The 23,837-nt window shown below is 42.5% G+C and overlaps 1 protein-coding gene across 1 annotated transcript in view; it reads right to left on the bottom strand.

Moving 5' to 3' along the window:
- LOC138736441 (potassium voltage-gated channel subfamily KQT member 5-like) overlaps window positions 1–23,837 on the bottom strand; it is a 278,988-nt gene that overhangs the window by 85,652 nt on the left and 169,499 nt on the right. Inside the window, exon 2 of the mRNA XM_069885971.1 lies at window positions 3,013–3,103. Coding sequence (XP_069742072.1) covers window positions 3,013–3,103 — 91 coding nt within the window. The remainder of the gene's footprint in view (window positions 1–3,012; window positions 3,104–23,837) is intronic.

The raw sequence follows: 23,837 nt of genomic DNA, 5'->3' as shown, positions 1-23,837 counted from the left end.
GAAGATCAGAGAAGTCGGCTATGTATGGAGCCAGAAAAGTTGGTAGAGTCCATAAGTGTTTTTTTGCATCAGTATTCACTCAGGAATGGGCACAAAGTCATGGGAAGTAAAGAAAACAAGCAGTGAGGTCATGGAACCCATACCAATTAAAGAGGAGGAAGTACTTTCTGTCTTAAAGCAAATAAGGGTGGATAAGTTCCCAGGGCCTGACAAGATATTCCCTCAGACCTTGAGGGAGGCCACTGTAGAAATTGCAGGGGCCAGGCAGAAATATTTAAAATGTCCTTAGCCACAGGTGAGGTGCCAGAGGATTGGAAGGTAGCTCATGTTGTTCCTTGTTTAATAAAGCTACAAAAGTAACCTTGGAAATTATTGGCTAGTGAGTCAGTGGTTGGTAAATTATTGAAAGGCATTCTAAGAGATCAGATATACAAGTATTTGGATAGCCAGGAACTGATTAGGGATAGTCAATGTGGCTTTGAGCATAGTATGTCATGCTTAACCAATCTTATAGAGTTTCTCGAGGAGGTTACCAGGAAAGTTGATGAAAGAAAGGCTGTCGACGTTGTCTACGTGGACTTTAGTAAGGCCTTTGACAAAGTCCCAAATGGGAGGTTAGTCAGGAGGGTTCAGACGCTAGGCATTCATGGTGAAGTAGTGAACTGGATTCAGCAATGGCTGGACGGGAGATGCCAGAGAGTAGTGGAGGATGATTGCTTCCCAGACTGAAAGCTTGTGTCTTGTGGTATGCTTCAGGGATCAGTGATGGGACCATTGCTGTTTGTCATCTATATCAATAATTTGGGTGATAACGTGGTAAATTGGATCAGCAAGTTTGCAGATGACACTAAGATTGGAGGTGTTGTGGACAGTGAGGAAGGCCTTCAAAACTTGCAGAGGGATCTGACCAGCTTGAAAAATGGCAGATGAAATTTGATGCAGACAAGGGTGAGGTGTTGCATTTTGGAAGGACAAACCAAGGTAGGAAATACATGGTAAATGGTAGGGCTCTGAGGAGTGCAGTGGAACAGAGGGACCTGGTAATTCCCTGAAAGTTATGTCACTAGGGTATAGGGTTGTGAAGGGAGCTTTTGGCATATTGGCCTTCATAAGTCAAAGTATTGAGTAAAGGAGTTCGGATGTTATGGTAAAGGTGAGGTCAAATTTGGAATATTGTGTGCAGTTGTGGTCACCTAACTATAGGAAAGATATCAATAAGATAGAAGGAGTGCAGAGAAGATTTACTCGGAATTTGCTGGAACTCTAGGAACTGAGTTACAGGGAAAGTTTAAACAGGTTAGGACTTTATTACCGGGAGCGTAGAAGAATGAGGGGAGATTTGATGGAGGTATTTAAAATTATGAGCGGTAGAAATACAGTAAATGCAAGAAGGCTTTTTTCCAATGAGGTTAGCTGAGAATACAAACTACAGGACATAGGTTAAGGGCGAAAGGGGAATGTTTCAGGGGAACATTAGGGAGAACTTCTTCAGACAGAATAGTGAGAGTGTTGAACAAGTTGCCAGTTGAAGTGGTGAATGTGGGTTCAATTTTAAAATTTAAGAAAAATTTAGATAGGTACATGGTTGGGAGGGGTATGGACTGGCTGCAGGTCAGTGGGACGAGGCAGAAAAACATGGTTTGGCACACATTAGAAGGGCCAAAGGGCCTGTTTTCTGTGTTATGATGTTCTATTGCTTTCACTCTATAATTTTGTATGTTCGGAGTGGTGGTTATGTGGTGCAAGTTGCTCCTATTGAATGATGAATGGCTGTGAGATCACAGGAATAGAGTGAGTGTGTTCAACAATGGTCATGTACGCATAAGTGAGACAATGAGAAAATGGACAATGTGTGAGTGATTGACAGGTGTGAATGATGGCTGTGCAAGGGCATGTCTTGGCATGAGCTGATAGATCTGAGTTATTAATAGTTATTGAGTGTGATTGATGGGTGAATGTGTGAGTATTTGCTTATGAGATCTGTAGTAATTTTATACAGTGTTAAAATTAATTGTGGAGCTTCAGTTTACTGCTACCTCTCAGTCTCTTTGACCTGATGTTCATTTTTGGTACTTGGCAGTTGTACTAGATTTATAGTTGTCTTGATTTCCATTCTGGCAACAAATGACTGTAAAACCTCTGGTATCCGACACCTACGGGGATTGGTAGATGCTGGATAAGTAATTTTTCTGTGCTATGATGTTCTATGTTTCTATTGCTTTCACTCTTACAATGCCTAACTAATACATCTGCATTAAGAATAAAGAACTTAAAAGACAAAAATACTACACTGTGCTTACACAGAACAAACATCGCTTGTGCAAATATATAAACTTTAAAGCTTTTTACTTTATTTTCAGTCACATTCTTTGAAATCATTTAACTGTCGCTGCATCTGCAGGTTCCTCCCCCTCCACAGAGCTGCCCGAAAGATGAACAATAACATTATAAATAATTACCACCCCTCCCCAAATGTTTGCAAATAAAGCCTTAATAATATACTTAATATATACTAATAAAGATAAAGGCTCATAGTAAGAAGAGGTAAAGAGACACTTTAAGAGAGTTACCCCAATGGCGAGCAGCATCGACCAGCTCTTTATCCTGGATGATGTCATTTTATTCAAACTCAAATTTATTCAAATAGCTGCTACGAGCAAAGCACGACCAAGGCTCTCTGCTGGCTGAATATTTCCTCCCTTCTTCACCAAAGCTTTCTATGTTTCTTCAGAGGACATTTATTTTATAATTCTATGTTATTATTTATATTTTTATTTATTCTTATTTATTTACATTTTTTTTGCTGGTTGCCTGACATTCTGGGTTGCTTGAATTCCAGATAACAGGATTTTTACTGTAATAATACTCCATTAAAATGAAATGGAAGTTCACTCTGAACTTATGTAGGAAACTATCACAGTTAGCAGGATTCAAGGACTCTGAATTCCAAACATGCATGCAGTCATTTCTAAACAAATTGCCCCATGGGATAGGATTTAACAAAGCTCTCACCAGGATGAAGAGACAATGTGAAGCAAGAGTGGCATGCTCTGGGATTGTAGAGAGCACAGAGAGAATCAAGCAGCCAAAAACCAGGAGGAATCTGCAAATAAAGAGAGGAACCAGTTAGAGAAATGCTTGGTCAGATGGAGTCAGAGGGACGACCGGTCAGAGGGAGTCCAATGATCATGCTTCCCACGTGTGAAGTCTGGTGACTCTTGAAGCTCAGTCAAGTGTGAAGAATTGGAATGAGTTGAATCAGCAGGTTCATTCGCCCTCACTCTGTGACACCCTTTGCTCTGTGACTGCCATGAGGGTTGCCTGGTCATTGGAGGGTTGGCTTTGTACAAACACAGAGCAGAAAGGTTTATCCCTCAAAGTCTGAGTGAGGTCATAGCTAATGAGATGCATACCCAAAATAGATGTTTATCAAATCTGAATCTGAAAGACCCCAGAGGTGCCAGAGTCAGAGCCACACAAGTGAAGATCCATAAGTAAACTTGTTCCTAGCTATGAACAAGTGTGGTTCAGCAAATGGTAAGTCATTGAGTTGTAGCACTCTCTGTTGTCTTGGCTTCCACACCATGAGTAGGATCCCAAGGCTGAATGCAGTGTCTGAAGTTGTTGCATTGTTCTCGCGGATATCTTTGTTGAATCTCCCCACATCGTTTTAAATTCAGGATCCATATTCAAGTTGAACAGATGGCTTGAGACATATTTAAGAATGCAAGATTGTTTCATGAACTGTATATGGGAAGCTTCAGTGGTTCATGCATTGCACAATTGCAACAAATGCCAAGAATATCTTACAATCATAATTAATCCCTAAACACAAGTATCTGAATGATATGCACCCTCTCGAGTCTGGCAGTTGCTGGAAGAGTGGCAGACTGAGTTGCTACCAATCACTGACCCAGAGCTGGATCTGAATGGGTTGAGTGTGAAAGCTCCCTCTGTGGTGCGCTGTTAAGACAGAATCAGACACACACAAGGTAAAGACTGAACAACAGGCTTTAATCCACAAAGACCTCCACGGAGCCAGGCTGGCTGTGGCTACAGCAACTCAGTTTGAGGCCTCTGGAGGCCGGCGCAGGGTTATATCCTGGAGGGTGATTGACACCCGACTGGGTGGGGCTTTATCCATTCAGGCCGACTGATTGGCAGCCAGCCAGGTGTTATCCTGTCCCCTTACACTCCTGCAGGTACAGAGGATGCCCCCTGCAGTAGGCCAGTGGTGTACCACCACACCCTCCCAGCTGACTGGGATGTTTCCCAGGCCAGATACAATGTACTCACCTACTCCACTAGCTGATGAGACAAAGGAGGTTGGGGTAACGCGTTGTGAAGAGGACACAAAGGGTATCCATGGCAGTTGAAGTATCATACGGCAAAATGTGGGAAGAGGAAAGGAAAATCCAATTACTATATTTAAGTGGAGTGAGAGTAGGGATTAGCGCATCACTATTACAGTGGCAGTGACCCAGGTTCGAATCCGGCGCTGTCTGTAAGGACTTTGTACCTTTTTCCCATGTCTGCATGGGATTTCTCCCACCCTTCAAAACATACCGGAGTTGTAGGTTAATTGGGGTATTTGGGTGACACCGGCTCGTAGGTCAGAAGGACCTGTAACCATGCTATATGTTTAAATCAGTGGTTCTCAACCTTTTTCTTTCCACTCACATACCATTTTAATTATTCCCTATGCCATAGGTGCTCTGTGATTAGTAAGGGATTGATTAAGGTGGTATGTGGGTGGGAAGAAAAAGTTTTAAAACCACTGTTTTAATCGTCCCTAATTGACTCGTTATGTGCACCTTTTCATAACTCCAAAGGAAATGGACCAATGACAATTTTTCTCCAGCAAAATATTTTAGTAACAATTGGGTCCAGAGCAGTGATTCTCAACCTTCCCTTACCACCCACACACCACCTTAAGCAATCTCTTACTAAACTTGAGAGCACCGATGGCATTAGGATTACTTAAAGCGGTATGTGAGTGGAAAGAAAAAGGTTTGAGAACCACTGCTCTAAATTTAAAAAATTTAAAAGAGTACAAAATCTTCTGACACAATCTGGTGAATCTCTGGAATTTTCTACCCTGGAAGATTGTGGAGGATGAACTTTGGGAGTATTCAAAGAGGAAGTCAAAATATTTTTGAAAGATCAGGGAATTGAGGTTGATGGGGAGCTGGCATGCATGAGATCAGGTCCAAGGAGGATCAACCAACATCAAATCAAACAGAGGGGCAGTCTAAAAGGGCTGAGTGTCCGCGTGCTCCTGTTTCCCCATGTCGTTCTGTTCTAAGATGCTCTGGCCTATGGGGATCTGTTAGCCAAAGTGCTTAAAGCACAAAAGGCTGATGTGCTGATGCAAAGAGGCCAGTGGAACATTGGCCTTCAATGCAAAGCCTAGTGGATCTAAAAGCTGAGGTTTGATGCAACAGTCCGGCATTCAACTGCAGCAGGGCCACATCAAACAGTTAGTCTCCATACCTATGGAATGGGATACTTGCATTGGACTCAGTTCAGAGAATATGCTGACTGCGGTGACTCCTGAGTAAAGGGATTGAATATGAAGAAAGGCTGAGCTGCTTGGACCATTTATTGTGGTTGAGAAGAATGAGAGGGGATCTTGAAACACATAAGATTCTCAGGTGGATTGGCAGGGTGGATGGTGAATGGCTGTTTCCTCTAATTAGTTTATTTGAAACTTTAAATTGAAATGTTAAATTTACATTTTTAAATTTAAACATACAGCACAGCGACAGGCCATTTTAGCCCATGAGTCTGTGCCGCTCAATTTGCACCCAATTTCCCTACACGTTTCCAACAGTGGGAGGAAATTGGAGCCCACGGGGAAAACCTTCATGGACGCAGGGAGAACGTACAAACTCCTTACAGACAGTGCGGGATTTGAACCCCAGTCCTGATTTCTGGTGCCGTAATGGCATTTACCCTAACCGCTATACCAGCCGTACTGCTCTGTGGGCATAGTTTCAGAATAAGGGGTTGTCATTTGAAGGCAGGAATTTCCTTTCTCAGAGAGTCATCACTCCTCTGTCCCAGTGAGCTGGGGAGACAGAGATGAAGGAAATTTGTCATGCCCCTCCCCCCCAATGTTTCTTACCAACTTCTGCAGAAGCACCATGGAACATATCCTGCCCGAATGCAAGACGGCTCTGCCCAAGACTGCAAAAAACCGTATAGAGAGCTGTGACTATAGCTCTGGCTATCATGCAAACCGACCTCCCCATCCTCTGACACAGCCTGAACCTCCCGTTACCTTTGAAAAGCTGCCCACATATTAAGAGGTCCATTCCATGCTGGTCACATATTCTTGTCTCCCCTTCTGTGGTACAGAAGGTGCATGCATTTGAAAACACACGCCAACTGATCCAAGGGCAATTTCTATCCCACTGTTATTCCTGGACTGTTCTAACGGAACTTTTTTTGTGTGACGCTGTACTCTGCACTTTTACTTTGCATTACCTGTTGTGGATTGACTTGCTTGGATAGCAAGCAAAAAAAGATTTTTTCACTCTACCTTGGTACATGTGACAGTAAACTATCACGTATATTTAAGGCAGGGACTGGCAGATAATTAAACTGCAGGGGAGTTAAGGGTAATAACTTTTAAATCAGAGAGAAAATGGGAACATATTGTTCAGGACTGGATTCGCCCTGATCTTATTGAATGGCTGCACAGGTTTAAGGGTTTACTTGTCTCTTCTATTGCTTCTTCTCTATCTCTCTTTCCTCCTCTCCAACTTCCACTCATTACATAGACCTGGTCGACGATAGTTCATTGCCTGCATCCACAACTTCTACAAGTGCACCCACTGAAAGCATACTTGCCGAATGCATCACAGCTCGGGATGGGAGCTGCACTGCTCAAGGTCAGAAGAAGCTGCAGAACATCATGTAAACTTCCATGGACTCCACCTACATTTCCTGCTGCCCACAAAAGTCAGCCAACATGCCGAGTACCCATCTCACACGGACGCAAACACTCTTCTCCCCTCCCCCCCACCCCATCATCCCTGAGTGTGAAATTAGGTGCCAGCAGGCTTAAAAACAATTTATTCCTCACAGCCATCAGGCTCCTGTGTAAACCCTACAACACTGCTCTCATGCTGTCTTTGCTTTGTCCTAATTGATCTTTTTTTTCCTGTTGTAACTCAATAATAGTACCTTTGCCCTGCTATTATATATGGTCATATATATGCCAGAGTTGACCTGTTAGGTTACTCGCAGAAGAACCCTTTTCACTGTACCAGATAATGTGACAAATGCCCGTAAACGTCCTGCATTCATTTAGATAACGAGTGCTACCTATCGTGGAGTCTTGAATGACGGGCTGGCAACAATAGAAGTGATAAAGCAGAGGGTGGGAAGGGGGAGTTGTGATTTATCCTTCTGGCTGCTTCAGGCCACCAGAACAAATGATCAATTCCACCTGAGAGCAGCTTGCAGGCTTTAGCACAAAATCTGGCCCAGTTAATCACGCTTAATGATGGACAACCCAGCAGCATATTTGATCATTCTCTCCCATCATAAGAAGTGGAACAATTGGTGCCAAATCTAGGGATCAGACTGCATTACAAGAGAATGTGACAAGGTGATGGTGTAAGGGTCTATCCCTGTACAGACCCAGCCAGTGAGCGTGCATGCTAAAGTGAGCTGCTCTTGGCGTTGCACACTTCAGAACATACATGCTCCAGGATCCCACTGGGCAGTGAGTGGGAGACGTGGGAAGGGGGGCTGATTGTTTGAGGGAAGGGTTGACCATTTATTTTGAATGAGTCCCTGTGAAATTGAATCATGTTAATCTCGCCCATCATTTGAAAGGATGGCAAGCAAGTCTGTGGACAATACTTTCATGAAAATTTAGTGCAATGGAGCTTCACTTATGCATATTTGTAATAGCACAATTTAATAAATGACTGTCATTAAATAATCCGGTTGAAGAACCCCTTACTCCTCTATCTGAGCATCAGGATTGGAACTCCAGAAGGCCATGGTTTCACGAGGGACAAATAATAAACAATAAAATCACCAACAGCTGTTGAAAACACAAATATCCACTAAATTAACAAATCCCTTTCACAATCATGAACCAAAGAACAATCTGCTCGGGAGCTGGGGGAGCATATTTGTTGCAACAGTGCTCTGAATGGTTAAAGCTACAATGCACAATAACAGAATGTGTGAATGAAAATTACACTGTGAATGTGAGAAGGCCTTGCACTTATATACAGGTAAACACGAAAGTCTGTAGATTCTGAGGTCAATATGTGCTGGAGATACTCAGCAAGTCATAGGAAGTAAAGGGTAACCAATGTTTCGGGCCTGGACCCCTTCATCAGGTACGGATGGTGCGTGACCTGCTGAGTTTCTCCAGCACGTCTGCGTATTGTGAATGAATTTGATTTGGAAATCAAAAAGAAACTCAGAAGGTCGAAGAGAGAGGAAAACTGCCAAGTCAGCAAGAGCAAGCCTCGAAGGGAGTTTGCAGTGGATGAGTCTCACAGGAGTCTGCAGATACTGGATTCTGGAGCAAGAAAAAAACCGTGCTAGAGGAAGTCTGTGGGTTGAGCAGCATCTGTAGGGCTGTTTGACTCACTAGGTGCTTTTCAATTGCCCTCCTGGGTCCCGGGTGCGATTACTGGGTTGTGGGTGCAGGAGTTTGTTCCTCTGGCAGATAGTTTGATAGACCAATGAGACAGTTCAAGGAATGACTTTAACATGTGAGTTGATGACTGCCTCTCTGCGGGGACAATGAGAGGAACCCTCCTTGTCAGATCCCTTCTGCACATCTGAAATTTCAGACTCAACCCAAGTGACTCTTGAGATGGGTCAGGAGCGGATAGGACAATCAATCATTTCTTCCTGGACCGTGCACTGGCCGAGAAAGTTCAGAAACATTGAGGTCCGTCCTTCATGTCTGCGCAATGTCTGTGTTTTGTTTCCCTTCCCTCAAACAGAGACATGCACTGAGACAGCAGGATGAGAGGAGGACGAGAAACATTGAACTCCAGAACTGAAAATTGTCCATTGCATTTTAAAGTTTAACACGGGTTCTGCTTTCTCTTTGACCAATACTGAGCAATACCAGTACCAAGCTATTTCTTGCATCTGGGTTGACATTACCTAAATTAAAGCCTCACTTGTATTTTTCATTGCTTATCGCCAATACCTCCAAAGGAGGGATACATACGCCACTACTTTTCAGATGAATAAATCTGGAGGTTAATGACCTTTTATTTTAACAGAATTGAAGGAATGCATAACCTCTCTCCTGTTGCCAGATTACAGGTTTAAAGGCTTCCTCTTCACATACCAGTCCAAAATGGCAAATGGCACTTTCCTGTTCCTCTGCTCTAGTTTGCAGTAGCAGACGGCAAAGCTTCTACGCCCAGTTTGACCACAGTAACAGTGAAGAACCACCCCTCTGCACCTCCAGGTTCCCTGATGATCCCATCCTGTCAGTATCTGAGGATGACATACAGGCTACCTTTAGGAGAGTGAATCCGAGGAAAGCATCTGGCCTGGAAGGAGTACTTGGGCCGAGTATGAAAAATCTGTGCTGACCAAATTACCAATGTATTCATGGATATCTTTGAAATCTCACCAATGCCCAAGAAGAGTTTGTTGGTGATTTTATTGCTTATTATTTGTCTCGGGCACTCTTAATGACTATCAACCAGTGGCACTTACATCAACAGTGATGAAGTGTTTCAAAAGGTTGGTGGTGAAGCAGATCAGCTGCTGTCTGAGCGGCCACATGAATATGTTCCAGTTCGCCTATTGTAGCAACAGGTCTATGGCAGATGCCATCTCACTGGTTCTATGCAAAGCCCTGGAACACCTGGACAGCAAAGATGCATTCATCAGGATGCTCTTTACTGACTACAATTCGGCATTTAACACCATCATCCCCTCAAAACTGATCAACAAACTCCAAGACCTGGGACTCACCACCCCATTGTGTAATTGGATCATGGATTTCCTCACCTCCAGACCACAATCAGTGAGGATTGGTAAGATCTCCTCCACAGTGCTGCGTTCCTAGCCTCCTGCTCTACTCACTTTACACCTACGACTGTGTGATTTGGTACAACAACAACACCATCTACAAATTCACTGATGATACCACGGTAGTGGGTTGTATAAAGAAAGGGGATGAGTCAGCACACAGGAGGGAGATTGAATGGTGCACCAACAATAAGCTTGCACTCACTGTCACCAAAACTAAGGAGTTGATTGTTGACCAAACAAAGGGAAAACCAGAGATGTAAGATCCAGTGATCATTGGGGGATCAGAGGTGGAGAGGATGAGCAAATTTAAACTTTTGGGAGTTACTATCTTGGAGGATCTTTACTGGACTCAACACACTAATGGCATCATGAAGAAAGCACTTCAATGCCTCTACTTCTTCAGGAGTTTGCGGAGGTTTTATATGTCACCAAAAACCCTAGCAAATTTCTACAGATGTGCGGTGGAAAGTGTGCTGACTGACTGCATCATGGTCTGGTACTAGGACATCAATACCCGAATGTAAAGCCCTGAAAAAGGTAGTGGACACAGCCCAGGATATCACAAACAAAATCCTCCCCACTATTGAGAACATATACAGGGAACACTACCACTGGAGAGCAGCAGCAATCATTAAGGATCCACACCACCCAGCACACACTCTGTTCTCACTGCTGCCATCAGGAAAGAGGTATAGGTGGGGAGCATTTCGGTGATAGTGATCACAACTCCCTAGTTTTAGCATAGCTATGGACAGGGATAAAAGCAGACAAAGTGGGAAAATGTTTAATTGGGGAAGGGCTAATTATGATAAGATGAGGCAGGAACTGGCAAGAGTAAATTGGGAACAGATGGTTTCTGGGAAAAGCATAGAAGTAATGTGGAGGGACCTCTTGCATGGGGTTCTGGATGTTTGTCCCACTGAGACAGGGAAAAGACCGTAGGAAAGGGAACCATGGTGACTAAACAGGTGAGGCAGCCAGTCAAGAGGATAGAAGGAAGCTTTCATTAGATTTAGGAAGAGGTTTCCCCTCATATCCCCCAAACCTTTCCCCTTTCACACTTAACCCCTGTCCTCACCCACCCTCAATGGAAAAAGTCTATCCACATTTACTCTGCCTATCCCCTTCATAATTTTAAATACCTCTATCAAATCTCCCCTCATTCTTCTATGCTCCAGGGAATAAAGTCCTAACCTGTTTAACCTTTCCCTGCAACTCAGTTTCTGAAGTCTGGGCAACATCCTGGTAAATCTTCTCTGCAGTAATTCCATTTTATTGATGCCTTTCCTGTAGTTAGGTGACCAAAACAGCATACAATATGCCAAATTTGGCCTCATCAATGTCTTATACAACTTTACCCTTGCATCCCATTTCCTTTATCTACTACTGCCTCACCAGCCTATAATTTCCAGGGTTACTTCTGGACCCTTTTTTTTTTAAACAAGTGTACAGCATGAACTACCCTCTAATCTTCTGGCACAACACCTGCAACTAAGGATATTTCAAATATTTCTGCCATATTGACCTACAATATTTACTACAACAGCCTCCCTCAAGTTTCCAGGGAATAACTTGTCAGGCCCTGGGTATATATCCAGCCTTATTTTCTGTAAGGCAACAAGCACCTCCTCCTCTTTAATTTCTACATGTTCCATGCCACTACTGCTTGTTTCCCTTCCTTCCTTATACACTACTATATGCCAGTTTCCTGGGTAAATACTGATGCCAAAAACCTGTTTAAGATCTCCCCCATCTCTTTTAGGTTCATATAAAACCGACCACTCTGATCTTCAAGGGGATCAATTTTGTCCCTTACTATCCTTTTGCTGTTAATATACCTGTAGAAATCCTCAGGATTTTCCTTCACATTTTCTGCCAAAGCCACCTTGTGTCTTCTTTTAACCTTCCTGATTTCTTTCTTGAGGTTTTTCTGCATTTTTTATATTTTTCAAGAACCTCATTTGCTCCATGTCGCCTATATCTGCTATACACCTCTCTCTTCTTCTGAACCAGATCCCCAATATCACTCAAATTCCCTATGCCTGCTGACCTTGCCTTTAATCCTAACAGGAACATACAAACTCTGTACTCTCAAAACTTCACCTTTGAAGATCTCCCACTTACCTTGCATATCTTTGGCTGAAAACATCTTTTTCCCAATCCACGCATTCTAGATGTAAAACACAGGATTCTGTTGACACTGTGGTTCAGTGAAAATAATGCACAAATGCTGGAGAAACTCAGCAGGTCAAACAGTGCCTTTACGCAGCAATAGTAAAGATACATCGTCCTGGATGAAGGGCTCAAACCCGAAACCTTGGTGATGTATCTTCACCTTTGCTACATAAAGGCACTGTTTGACCTGCTGTGTTTCTCTAGCATTTGTGTGTTTTTTTTCAAGCATTCTAGATCCTTTCTCATTTCCTCAAAATTGGCCTTTCTCCAATTTAGAATCTCAACCCGAGGCCCAGATCTATCCTTCTCTGTAATTAATGTGAAACTAATGGTGTTACGATCACTGGAGCCAAAATGTTCTTCTACACATACATCTGTCACCTGCCCTGCCTCATTCCCTCATAGGAGATCCAGTATTGCACTCTCTCTAGTAGGTACCTCTATATATTCATTTACAAACCTTTCCTGAACACATTTGACAAATTCCAAGCCATCTAGTCCTTTTACAGAATGGGAGTCCCTGTCAATACGTGGAAGGTTAAAAATCACTTACTATAACAACCTTATGTTGCCTGCAGCTGTCTGTTATCTCTTTATAAATTTGCTCCTCCAATTCTCGTCGACTATTGGCTGGTCTATAATGCAACCCCATGTGTGTGGTCACACCTTTCCCATTCCTCAGCTCCACCCATATAGCCACAGTAGATGAGCCCTCTGGACTGCACTACCAGAGCACAGCTGTGATATTTTCCCTGACAAGCAATGCCACTCCTCCCCCTTTCATTCCCACTGTTCTGTCGTGTCTAAAGAAACAGAAGGGCAGAACATTGAGCTGCCAGTCCTGCCCCTCCTGCAACCAAGTTTTACTAATTGCTACAACATCATAATTCCTCATGCCAATCCATGATCGAAGCTCGTCTGCTTTTCCTACAATATTCCTTGCATTGAAACAGATACACCTGAGAACATTTCCACCTCATACAACCCATCAAGTTCTCTTGGTACATGCAATCTTTACGTCATCCTTATCTGCCTCTATCTGCTCTGGCACTCTGGTTCCCATCCCTCTGCAAATCTAGTTTAAACCCACCACAGCAGCACTTGCAGACCTTCCCACAAGGATATTAATCCCCCTCAAGTTCAGATGCACGCCGCCCCTTCAGAACAGGTCCCACCTTCACTGGAAGAAATCTAATGATCTAGAATCCTGAAGCTCTCCTTCCTGCACCATGTTTTCAGCCACGTGTTACACTGCATTATCCTCCTATTTCTAACCTCACAGGCACGTGGCATAGGTAGCAATCCTGAGATCACTACCCTGGAGGTCCTGTCCTTCAACCCTATGACCTAACTCCCTGAACTCTTCTTGCAGGACCTCCTCATGCTTCTTACCAACAATATATGGCTGCTCACCCTCCCTCCTTAGAATGGCATGAACTCAATCCGAGATATCTCGGATCATGGGACCAGGGAGGCAACATACCATGCAGGATACTAGATCTTTTCTACAAAACCTCTTATTTGTCCCCCAACTATGGTAGCCCCTATCACTACAGCTCACCTCTTCTCCTCCCTTCCCTTCCTGCCACAGGGCCAGATTGCATACCAGAGACCTGATCGCAGTAGCTTGTACCTGGAAGGTTCCTTCCCACAACAGTATCCAAAATGGTATACTTATTATTGAGAGAAATGGCCAGGGGGTGCCCTGCACTGCCTGCCTGTTCCCTTTCCCTCTCCTGCCACCTATCTACCCTCCTCCTTCCTCCTAGATGTGATAGTGTCCAACTCCAGCTCCAATTCCTTAACTTGGCTTGTCAGGAGCTACAGCTGGATGTACTTCTTGAGATGAAGTTTTCAGGAATACTTTTAAATTCTTTTCAAATATTAAAAAAAAATTTAGACATAGAGCACATTAACTGGCCATTTTGGCCAATGAGCTTGTGCCACCCAATTTACACCCAATTAACCTACATCCCCGGTACGTTTCGAATGGTGGAAGGAAATCGGAGCCCCTAGGAAAAGCCAATGCAGACACAGGGAGAATGTACAAACAGCTTACAGACAGTGCGGGACTCAAACCTCAGTCCCAATCGCTGGTGCAGTAAAGGCTTTGCGCTAACCGCTATGCCAACTGTGCTGCTGTTACTGTTGGCTTCCCTGACGATCCACATTCTGCAAGAGGACCATTCTCCTGCCTTGGCTGCCATTCTCCTGCCTTGGCTGCCATTCCCACTGTTTATGATGAGGAAAAAAACATGATATCAAAAACCTGCCCTTACCCGTGCCTACCTACTGAATCCTTTTTATTCCTTGAATAGGGAGGCCCTTTTCCACTATCCCTTTCCTCTTACCTGTTCTCACTGAAGCCTGTTGATCCAAAGCCTTAAAACCCTGACTCAGCCCACTCCAACAATGACTGCTCCCTTGATCGTGTTGAATGTTGTCGTGGGTTTCTAAAAGATACAGACAGGATGCAGAGTGGGGCAGAAAAGTGGCAGGTGGAGTTCAATCGGAGTTCAATAAGTGCGAGGTGATGCATTTTGGAAGGACAAACCAGAAGGCTGAGCAATGGTCAGATAATTAACAGTGTGGAGGAACAGAGAAACCTTGAGGTCCAAATTCACACATCTCTGAAGGTCACCATGCAGGTTGATAGGATGGTCAAGAAGGCCTATAGAATGCTGGGCTTCATTAATAGGGGGATTGAGAGGTCATGTTGCAGCTTTACAAATTTCTGGTGAGACCACACTTGGAATATTGCGATCAGTTCTGGTCACCTCATTACAGGTAGGATGTGGAAGCTATGGAGAAGATGTAGACAAGATTTACCAGGATGTTGCCTGGATTGGAAAATAAGTCTTATGAGGCAAGGTTAACAGAGCTGGGACTTTTCACTTTTGGAGGATAGAGGTCTATACGATAATAGACAATAGACAATAGGAGCTGGAGTAGGCCCTTCGGCCCGTCGAGCCAGCACCGCCATTTTACAGATCATGGCTGATCACTACCATCAGTACCCCTTTCCAGCCTTATCCCCATAACCCTGAACTCCTTTGCCAACTAGAGTCTTATCTAACTCTCTTTTGAACATAATCAGCGAATCTGCCTCTACCACCCTCTGTGGCAGAGCATTCCACAGATTCACACTTCTCTGGGTAAAAAAATGTTTTCTCATCTCCGTCCTAAAGGGCCTACCCTGTATTCTTAAACTATGCCCTCTAGTCCTCGTCTCCCCCATCATTGGGAACAAGTAATCCGACTTCACCCTGTCTATCCCCCTGATAATTTTGTATACCTCAATCATGTCCCCCCTCATCCTTCTAAACTCCATCGGATACAAGTCCAGTTTTTCTAGCCTTTCAGCATATGTCAACCCCGCCATCCCTGGAACTAACCTTGTAAATCTGCGCTGCACACCCTCTATAGCTAGTATGTCCTTCCTCAAAATTGGAGACCAGAACTGGACGCAATACTCCAGGTGGGGTCTCACCAGGGCATAGATAAGAGGCATAGATAGTATAGACAGCAGAGCCTTATCCCCAGGGCAGGAATAGCAAACAGGAATAGCAGAGAATATGCAAACAAAGTGAAGGGAGGGAAGTTTAGGGGAGATATCAGGGGTAAGTTTTTTTTTTACACAGAGAGTTGTGGGTACCTGGAATGCATTGCTAGGGATGGTGGTGGAGGCAAAGACTTTAGGGACATTTAAGAGACTACTGGACAGGTACATGGATGAAAGAAATATTGAGAGTTACGAGTTATGGAGGGTTTAGTTTTTTTAATTCTATATAGGTTGGCACATCGAGAGCCCAAAGGTTGTACTGTGTAGTCTTCAAGATTCTATTTTCACTATTCTTAATACTTCCACAATTTCCTTCTGAAAGTTACTTTTCAAATTACTTTACCCATCTGTTTTAAAAAGGACATAGAACATTATAGCGTAGTACAGGCCATTCAGCCCATGATGTGGTGCCAACCTGTATACACCTACCAAAAACAAACTAAACCCTCCCTACCTCATAACCCCTTTTTTCATCCATGGTCCTGTCTCTTAAAGCCCCTATTGTTCCAGCTTCGACCACCACCCACTCCTGGCAAGGCATTCCCGGCACCACCAACTTCTGTGCAAAAGCATTTATCCCTGATGTCTCCCCTAAATGTTCTTCCCTTCACTTTGTACAAATGTCCTCTGGTGTTTACTACACTCGCCCCGGGTAAAAGGTGCTGGCTGTCTCCTTTATCTATTCCTCTCATAATCTTGTAGACCTCTATTAACTCCCCAAAGAGTCCTTCAAAGTGAATCTTCAGGGGTCATCTACTGCATCCAGTGCTCCCATTGTGCTCTCCTCTACATCAGAGAGATTGGATGCACCTTCGGCCTGTCCACTGCAATAATGTACATCTCCCAGTGACAACCCATTTCAATTCCCCATCCCATTCCCTTGCTGACCTGTCTGTCCATGGTCTCACACACTGTCAGACTGAGACCACCCACAAGTTGGAGGAACCACATAATCTTCCATCTGGGCACCCTCCAACCGGATGGCATTAATATCAACTTCTCTGGCTTTTGGTAAATCCCTTCCCCCTTCATTTCTTCCACTATTGCCTTCCCCCAGTTCTCTCTCTCTCTCTTTTCCCTGTCTCCTTTCACACAAACATGATAAATTCTTACCTTGTCCCTTATCATATCCAATTAACACCTTTTGTTGGTCTGGATTCCTCCCCTAGTCAGCGTTGTCTGAATTCTGAGACCTTCTGAGATTTCCTGCTTCTGGCTCATTTGGTTATTCCTTGAAGAAGGGCTCAGGCCCAAAAAGCCAGTGATATATCCTTGCTTTTTTGAATGTTGAAAAGACCAGTTGAGTTCCTCCAGCATTTCTGTGCTTTTACTACAATCACAGTGTGTTCAGACCTCTGTGTTTCACTGACCTCTATTAAGTCACTGCTCATCCTTCACTATAGAGAGAAAAGACTGGTGACCTTGCCTCATGAGACATATTTTCCTATCCAGTCTCTTTTTGATTTCCTTGACTCAATTTTATCTTCTTATACATGGAAGAATAAACATCCTCGCCTAAATAAAGTCCATTTACAAAAACTTAAAATGATTAGCTTTACCAAACTTTAGGTTTTATTATTGGGCAGTCAATAAAAGAAACCTTACACTTTGGTTATAACTGTGAAGACTGTCCCATATGGATGGATATCTCTGGAATCTAATTCTGTTACGAATTTTTCTCTCGTTTCTCTTCTTGGATCCTCTCTTCCTATATCTCTAAATAAATTAACTACTAATCTGGTGGATAAATGTACTTTGAGGATCAGGATACAATTTAGAAAACATTTTAGTTTAACTATATTTTCTCTCTCTAGTCCTATTTTTTCCTTTTTTTAAAACCAATGATTGATGTAACTGTTAAAGAATGGTATAGATTGAGCATTAAATGTTTTAAAGATTCCCTTGAACAACTTTCAGTTAAATACAGTCTACCCAAATACTCATTATTTTCATTATCTACATATTTTTAAAAATAATCTCAATTACATACATACTTAGAGGACAGATAAGAATTTAATTGATGTATTTTTCATTTACAACCTTTCTCTAATGTTTCAATATCTAACATTAATGATAGGTTTTTGGGAATAAGAGAGGTTCTCTCAGATAAAATTAAAAAAAGCCTGAGGACAGGAACTTCAAATTAGTTAATACCTCTTCTTTATGTGCCCGCCACTCTCTCCTACAATTTAAAGTAGCCCATGGGACTCACATCCAGAGTCAAACTATCTCATTTTAATGCGGATGTATCTCTTCATTGTGATAAATGCAACAATGGAAATGCTTCATTGATTCCTATGTTCTGGACATGTCAGAGTCTTGAGAAATATTGGATCGAAGTATTTCAAACTTTCTTTGCACTTTTTAAAGTTAATTTTAAACCAAATCCCTTAACTGTTTTATTTGGTTTTGTTGGAGAGAATGACATAACTAACAACATCTGAGCTACATGTATTCGCTTTTATTTCTCTTATGGCTAGGCAGGCGGTATTGCTCAGAAGGAGGGACATTACCCCGTCTAATCATGCTCAATGGCTACGTGACATCACATCGTGTTTAAACTTAAAGATTAGATGCTCAATTTCTGATTTGAACGTAAATTTTCAAACACTGTGGTAACTCTTTTTAAATTACTTTTATAATCTTTGATTTGTTACAAAGGTATAAATGTTGACTCATGAGGTAATTTATCACGCTGATAAAAATTCTGTCTTTCTTTTCTTTTTTTGGCCAAACACCTTCTTTCTTGGTAGTGGGTTTAGATTTTCCTTTTTTTTTTAAACAATAAAATAATATAATATCAATACAATATAATCTGATTAAAATGTGGAGTACCTTGGATGAAAAGATATGATTTAAGTGTAAAACATCCTTTTAAATTGTACTCTGTATTTTTGGATGTGAAATTTCAATGTTAATAAAAATATTGAAAAGAGAGAGGAAAGGGATGGAGAAGAGGGAGCAAGTGAACAGAATAAGAAGAGAGGAGTGGAAGAAAGAAGGTTGAGAGAGAGGAGACACAAGATGGGAGATGATGTTTGGAAGGACTTCCGCTATTGAGCAATAGGGTTGGAGACTAACTGCAGCACAGGATATCAAGGAAGGTTCTCGTGTTGAGTCTTTCAATCCCACATTGGAGGGCTACAGAGATTGTGATAGAAAAGCAACTCTCCCTCTCTCCATTTGCAGGTTTCCATCCAACTCTCTCTCACTTTACATTTTTCTGCCCATGTATTTCCATCCTTTTCTCTTTTAGATTCTCTTTCTTTTGCCCACCCTCCCTCCATCTCTCTTGCCCCTTTTTCCATTTCTGTGTCTCTCTCTCTAACATTTTGTCTCTTTCACTTGCTCTCCTTTGTCGGTCCCTCTTTTTCCTTCTTTCTGTATCTCTCTCCTTTCTCCTTCTCACTCTTGTTCTGTCTCTCTTTGTTTATTTTAGACTCTAAATGATAATAGTCCATGCCACATTACAACAGTCACAGGAGTTCTGAAAGTATTGCATCAGCTGTAAAAACATTTAGGACATCCTGAACTTACAAAAACATCTTTATACATACATACTTCCTTTATGTCCTCTTTTTCCCATACTTCTTTGTTTTTCCAAAGTAGCTGTGATATTTACAGGAACTCCTGTCAGCTGTCCAGCTCTTGGATGTGTAATGTTTGCCTTGATGTTCAATTCTCTGATATATCTTCCCATATTGTGCAAGTGTAACAATTCATCCTCATCATAACCCTGACTGAAGATGAGATATGCTCAAGTCTCGCTGAAGTATAATGATGCAGTATGGCTGGGTTATTATTGTTCATCGGCAATTATCCTCAGCAGACCAGAACATCTATCTCTTGCCATCTGTTCGCTCTCTGTGAAGCTTAGGTATCTTTATATTCATTAGCAACTTCAAGGTGCTCTTTCAGAAATTCACAAATCTGGCAAAAAAACAAGTTAATCAAACCAGAGTAATGATCTCCTTCAAAATGCTAGACTGAAAAATTCAGCCGGACCAATTAAGTGGATTCAGCGGGAAAATTAGGGCACAATCATTCATTCTGCAAAATAAGGAATGTCGTGGTTGGGGCCAAATTATTGTTTGTCTCAGTGGGAGCAGAATCTTGGTTGTCAGGACAGACACAGGATTAGGACGGCACAACACTGAGTGGATTCCTTCAACGTTGCTCCTTTACCATCAGGCATCCATGAGTCCGTCCAATGTGAAGTGTCACAAACTCTCTCAGTCAGCCACTCAGCTTCCCCGATAGCTCCAAAAGCACTCATAATCTGGCAGTGATTGGACTACTTCAAGCAGAAGGACTGGATGCAGGGCGAAGGATGTGATCGAGACGAGAGGAGGCAAAAGCTAAATCTTTTCCAACATTTCCAGGACCTGAGCTGCCAACATTTGGCGTCTACAGAATTAATCAAATCCTACAACATCCAAGAAGACTCTTCAAAAACACTGATCAATGAGAGTAAAACAAAAGCTGAGAGTAATGTTAAAGGGTTATCCTGATATTAAATTAAGATTTCCCTAGATAGAAATTTTAGTTTAACCTATTGTGTCTTTTTCATAATAACAAACCAATGGAGATACAGATAAGGGAGGAATTGAGGGGGTGGGGGGGGTGGGGGGAAGAGTTTTCGAGCAGTAATTGTCAAACAGCAATGAGTTTATACAGCATCTTTAAGGTCACTCAAAGTGGCACAGCACTTCACACAGAACTGCAAACTGATGAGGAGATCGGGCTTCTCTGAAGATCAATGTCCAGGACACACGTGGTTGTCGTTTCCAGGCTAAGGATACCTAATATATTCCATTGTTAGTTTAATTCTACCTCCATAAAAGAAACAGAGGAGTTTCCTGATAGCCTGTTAACGTGTTACATTTTAAAGAAAGGTAGCTGTCTGTCAAACTTCACAATGAGTGAATTAAAATGTCACTGCCCAGCTGGGTGTGTGGTGAGAGGTATCGCTTTGGATTGATCCCCAATCACCCTACCAGTGTTCATCCCTCCGTATTGCTAGGTGTCAGTGAGCATGTGGTTTGTCAAAACATGCTGCAGGTAAATTGGCCACCGCACTTCCTTTAAATTTTTATTTACAACATTGTGACAAGATTTTCCCTCAGACATTGAGGGAGGCCAGTTAGAAATTGCAGGGACTCTGGCAGAAATATTTACAATGTCCTTAGCCACAGCTGTGGTGCCGGAGAATTGGAGGGTAGCTCACATTTTTAAAAAAAGGCTCCAAAGGTAACCCCGGAAATTATAGGCCAGTGAGCCTGATGCCAGTAGTAGGTAAATTATCAGAAGGTGTTCTAAGAGATTGAATATGCAATTATTTGGATAGCGAGAAACTGATTACAGATAGCCAATGTGGTTTTGAGTATGGTGGGTAGTGCTTAATTAATCTTGTAGAGTTTTTCAAGGAGGTAACCAGGAAAATTGATGAAGGAAAGGCTGTGGATGTTGTCTACATGGACTTTAGTAAGGCCTTTGACAAGGTCCCACATGGGAGGTTAGTCTGAAGGTTGACGCTCGGTATCCATGGTGAAGTGGATTCGATAATGGCTGGATGGGAGAAGCCAGAGAGTAGTGGTGGTTAATTGCTTCTCAGACTGGAGTTCTGTGACTAGTGCCTAGTCACTAGACTCAGGGATCGGTGCTGGGACCATTGATGTTTGTAATGTCTATCAATGATCAGGATGATAATGTGATAAATTGGATCAGCAAGTTTGCAGATGACACTAAGATTTGAGGCGTTGTGGACAGCAAAGAAAGCATTCAAAGTCTGCAGAGGAACCTGGACCAGCTGGAAAAATGGGCTGAAAAATGGCAGATGGAATTTAAAGCAGTCAAGTGTGAGGAGTTGCATTTTGGAAGGACAAACCAAGAAAGGACATCAACAGAGAATGGTAAGTCACTGAGGAGTGCGGTAGGACAGAGGGATCTGGGAATGCAGATACATAATTCCCTGAAAGAGGTGTTTCATATAGACAGAGTTGTAGAAAAGAGCTTTTGGCATATTGGCCTTCATAAATCAAAGTATTGAGCAGAGATAGTCCCCGACATGACTGTAATGGGGACAGAAGATTTGGTTGTAACTTGGGATTGGACATAAGTTGGGAAACGGGGATCTCGTGTTGCCGCGAGTGACGGGGACCTCGGGCTACCAATGGGGAACAGGGATCAGGGACTTCAGGCTGCTGCCAGGAGTGGGGACCACTGTATACAGAACTTTTACATTTGTCCCTGCCCCTTGAAGGTTGCAGATGCTTGATATCTACATCCTCCTCCAGCTGGCAGGTTGATCCACACTCCCACCACTTCCTGTGTGAAAACATTCCCTCTAATACTCCCCTTAAACTTTCACCCTTAACCCATATCTGGTTTGTATCTCACCTAACCTCAGTGGACTATCCCTTGTCTTCCCTGATCAGTGGACTGTAAGTTGGCACATGTCAGGCTTGTCGAATGCCACCTCACGACCTGGGCAGTTTACTCTCACAACGCACGAGCACTCCTGGTGTGATCAAGAAGTCAAGGGCACCTCACCAACCCCAATAACAGCAACCATTGACCTGACCTCACTCATCCCATCCCAACTCCAACCAATGTGTGACTCCCCATTATGACTGCGCTGACCTCAGCCATCCACAGTAAGGTGCTCTCGATTACGTTCATGCTTCCTGCTGCGAGCTGATGGATCATCTTGGGGGCCAATGCGTATTTGGAATATGATGACCATGGGGTCCTACTGAAAATAGTGCCTGCCTCTAGTGATTTGTTATTCTGACCACTGAGAATAACACAGCGAAATACAACGCTGGTTATTTTTAATCTGGTGAAAATGAAGGGAGCTTTTTATTTCCTTGTGGCAAGTGGGGGATGGGGGAAGGTGCTGTAACGTGAAACTCAAGCATCACTTCATAGAACCAGAGAATGCTACATCACAGAAAATAGGTCATTTGGCCCTTCTAGTCTGTGCTGAAACATCATTTCACTAGTCCCAGAATTCTGCACCCATTTCATAACCCTCCAGACCTCTCCCATCCATGTATTTATCCAATTTATTCTCAAAACTTAAGAGTGAGCCCACATTTACTGCATCAGATGGCAGCTTGTTCCACACCCCCACCACTTTCTGAGTGAAGAAGTTCCCCTAATGTTCCCGTAAACATTTTCCCTTTCACCCTAAAGCCATGTCCTCTCATATTTATCTCTCCTAATCTAAGTGGAAACAGCCTACTCACATTTACTCTGTCTATACCTCTCACAATTTTGTAAACCTCTTGAAAATCTCACCTCATTCTTCTACGCTCCATGGAATAAAGTCCTAACCTATTTAATTTTTCCCTGTAATTCAACTCCTGAAGATCTGGCAACATCCTAGTAAATTTGTGCATTTCCTCAATCTTATCTTTTTGTATAATTTTTTATTTTTCATACTGTGAACCATATCAACCAAAATATATACAAATGTTTCTCATTAAATATACATAGTGGCATTTTCTCCCTTTTCTCCCCCCTCCCTTTCCTCCCCCCTTCCCACCCCCCTCCAAAACCAATATATATTCAATACAATGAAACCATTAAACAATGTCATCACACAAAGAAAAATAAACAAGAAAAATGTGTCATCTACTTTTACACACTGGGTCAAGTCATTTTGTCTTCTTATCATTTTAGGGGGTGGAGGTCAGTGGTAGGCCCTCTCTGTTACGTTCCATGTATGGTTAACAAATTTGTTCAAATAATGTGACTTTATTTTTTTAATTATATGTTATTTTTTCCAATGGAATACATTTATTCATTTCCATGTACCATTGCTGTATTCTCATGCTCTCTTCCATTTTCCAAGTTGACATTATACATTTTTTTGCTACAGCTAAGGCTATCATAATAAATCTTTTTTGGGCTTTATCCAATTTGAGGCCTAATTCCTTACTTCTTATATTACTTAGTAGGAAGATCTCTGGATTTTTTGGCATGTTATTTTTTGTGATTTTATTTAATATCTGATTTAGATCTTCTCAAAACATTTTCACTTTCTCACATGCCCAAA

Source organism: Narcine bancroftii, chromosome 6 (assembly GCF_036971445.1).
Source record: "Narcine bancroftii isolate sNarBan1 chromosome 6, sNarBan1.hap1, whole genome shotgun sequence".
NCBI classification, from domain to species: Eukaryota; Metazoa; Chordata; class Chondrichthyes; order Torpediniformes; family Narcinidae; genus Narcine; species Narcine bancroftii.
Note: the sequence above shows the minus strand (reverse complement) of the source record. Positions and strands in the feature narration are given on the sequence as shown.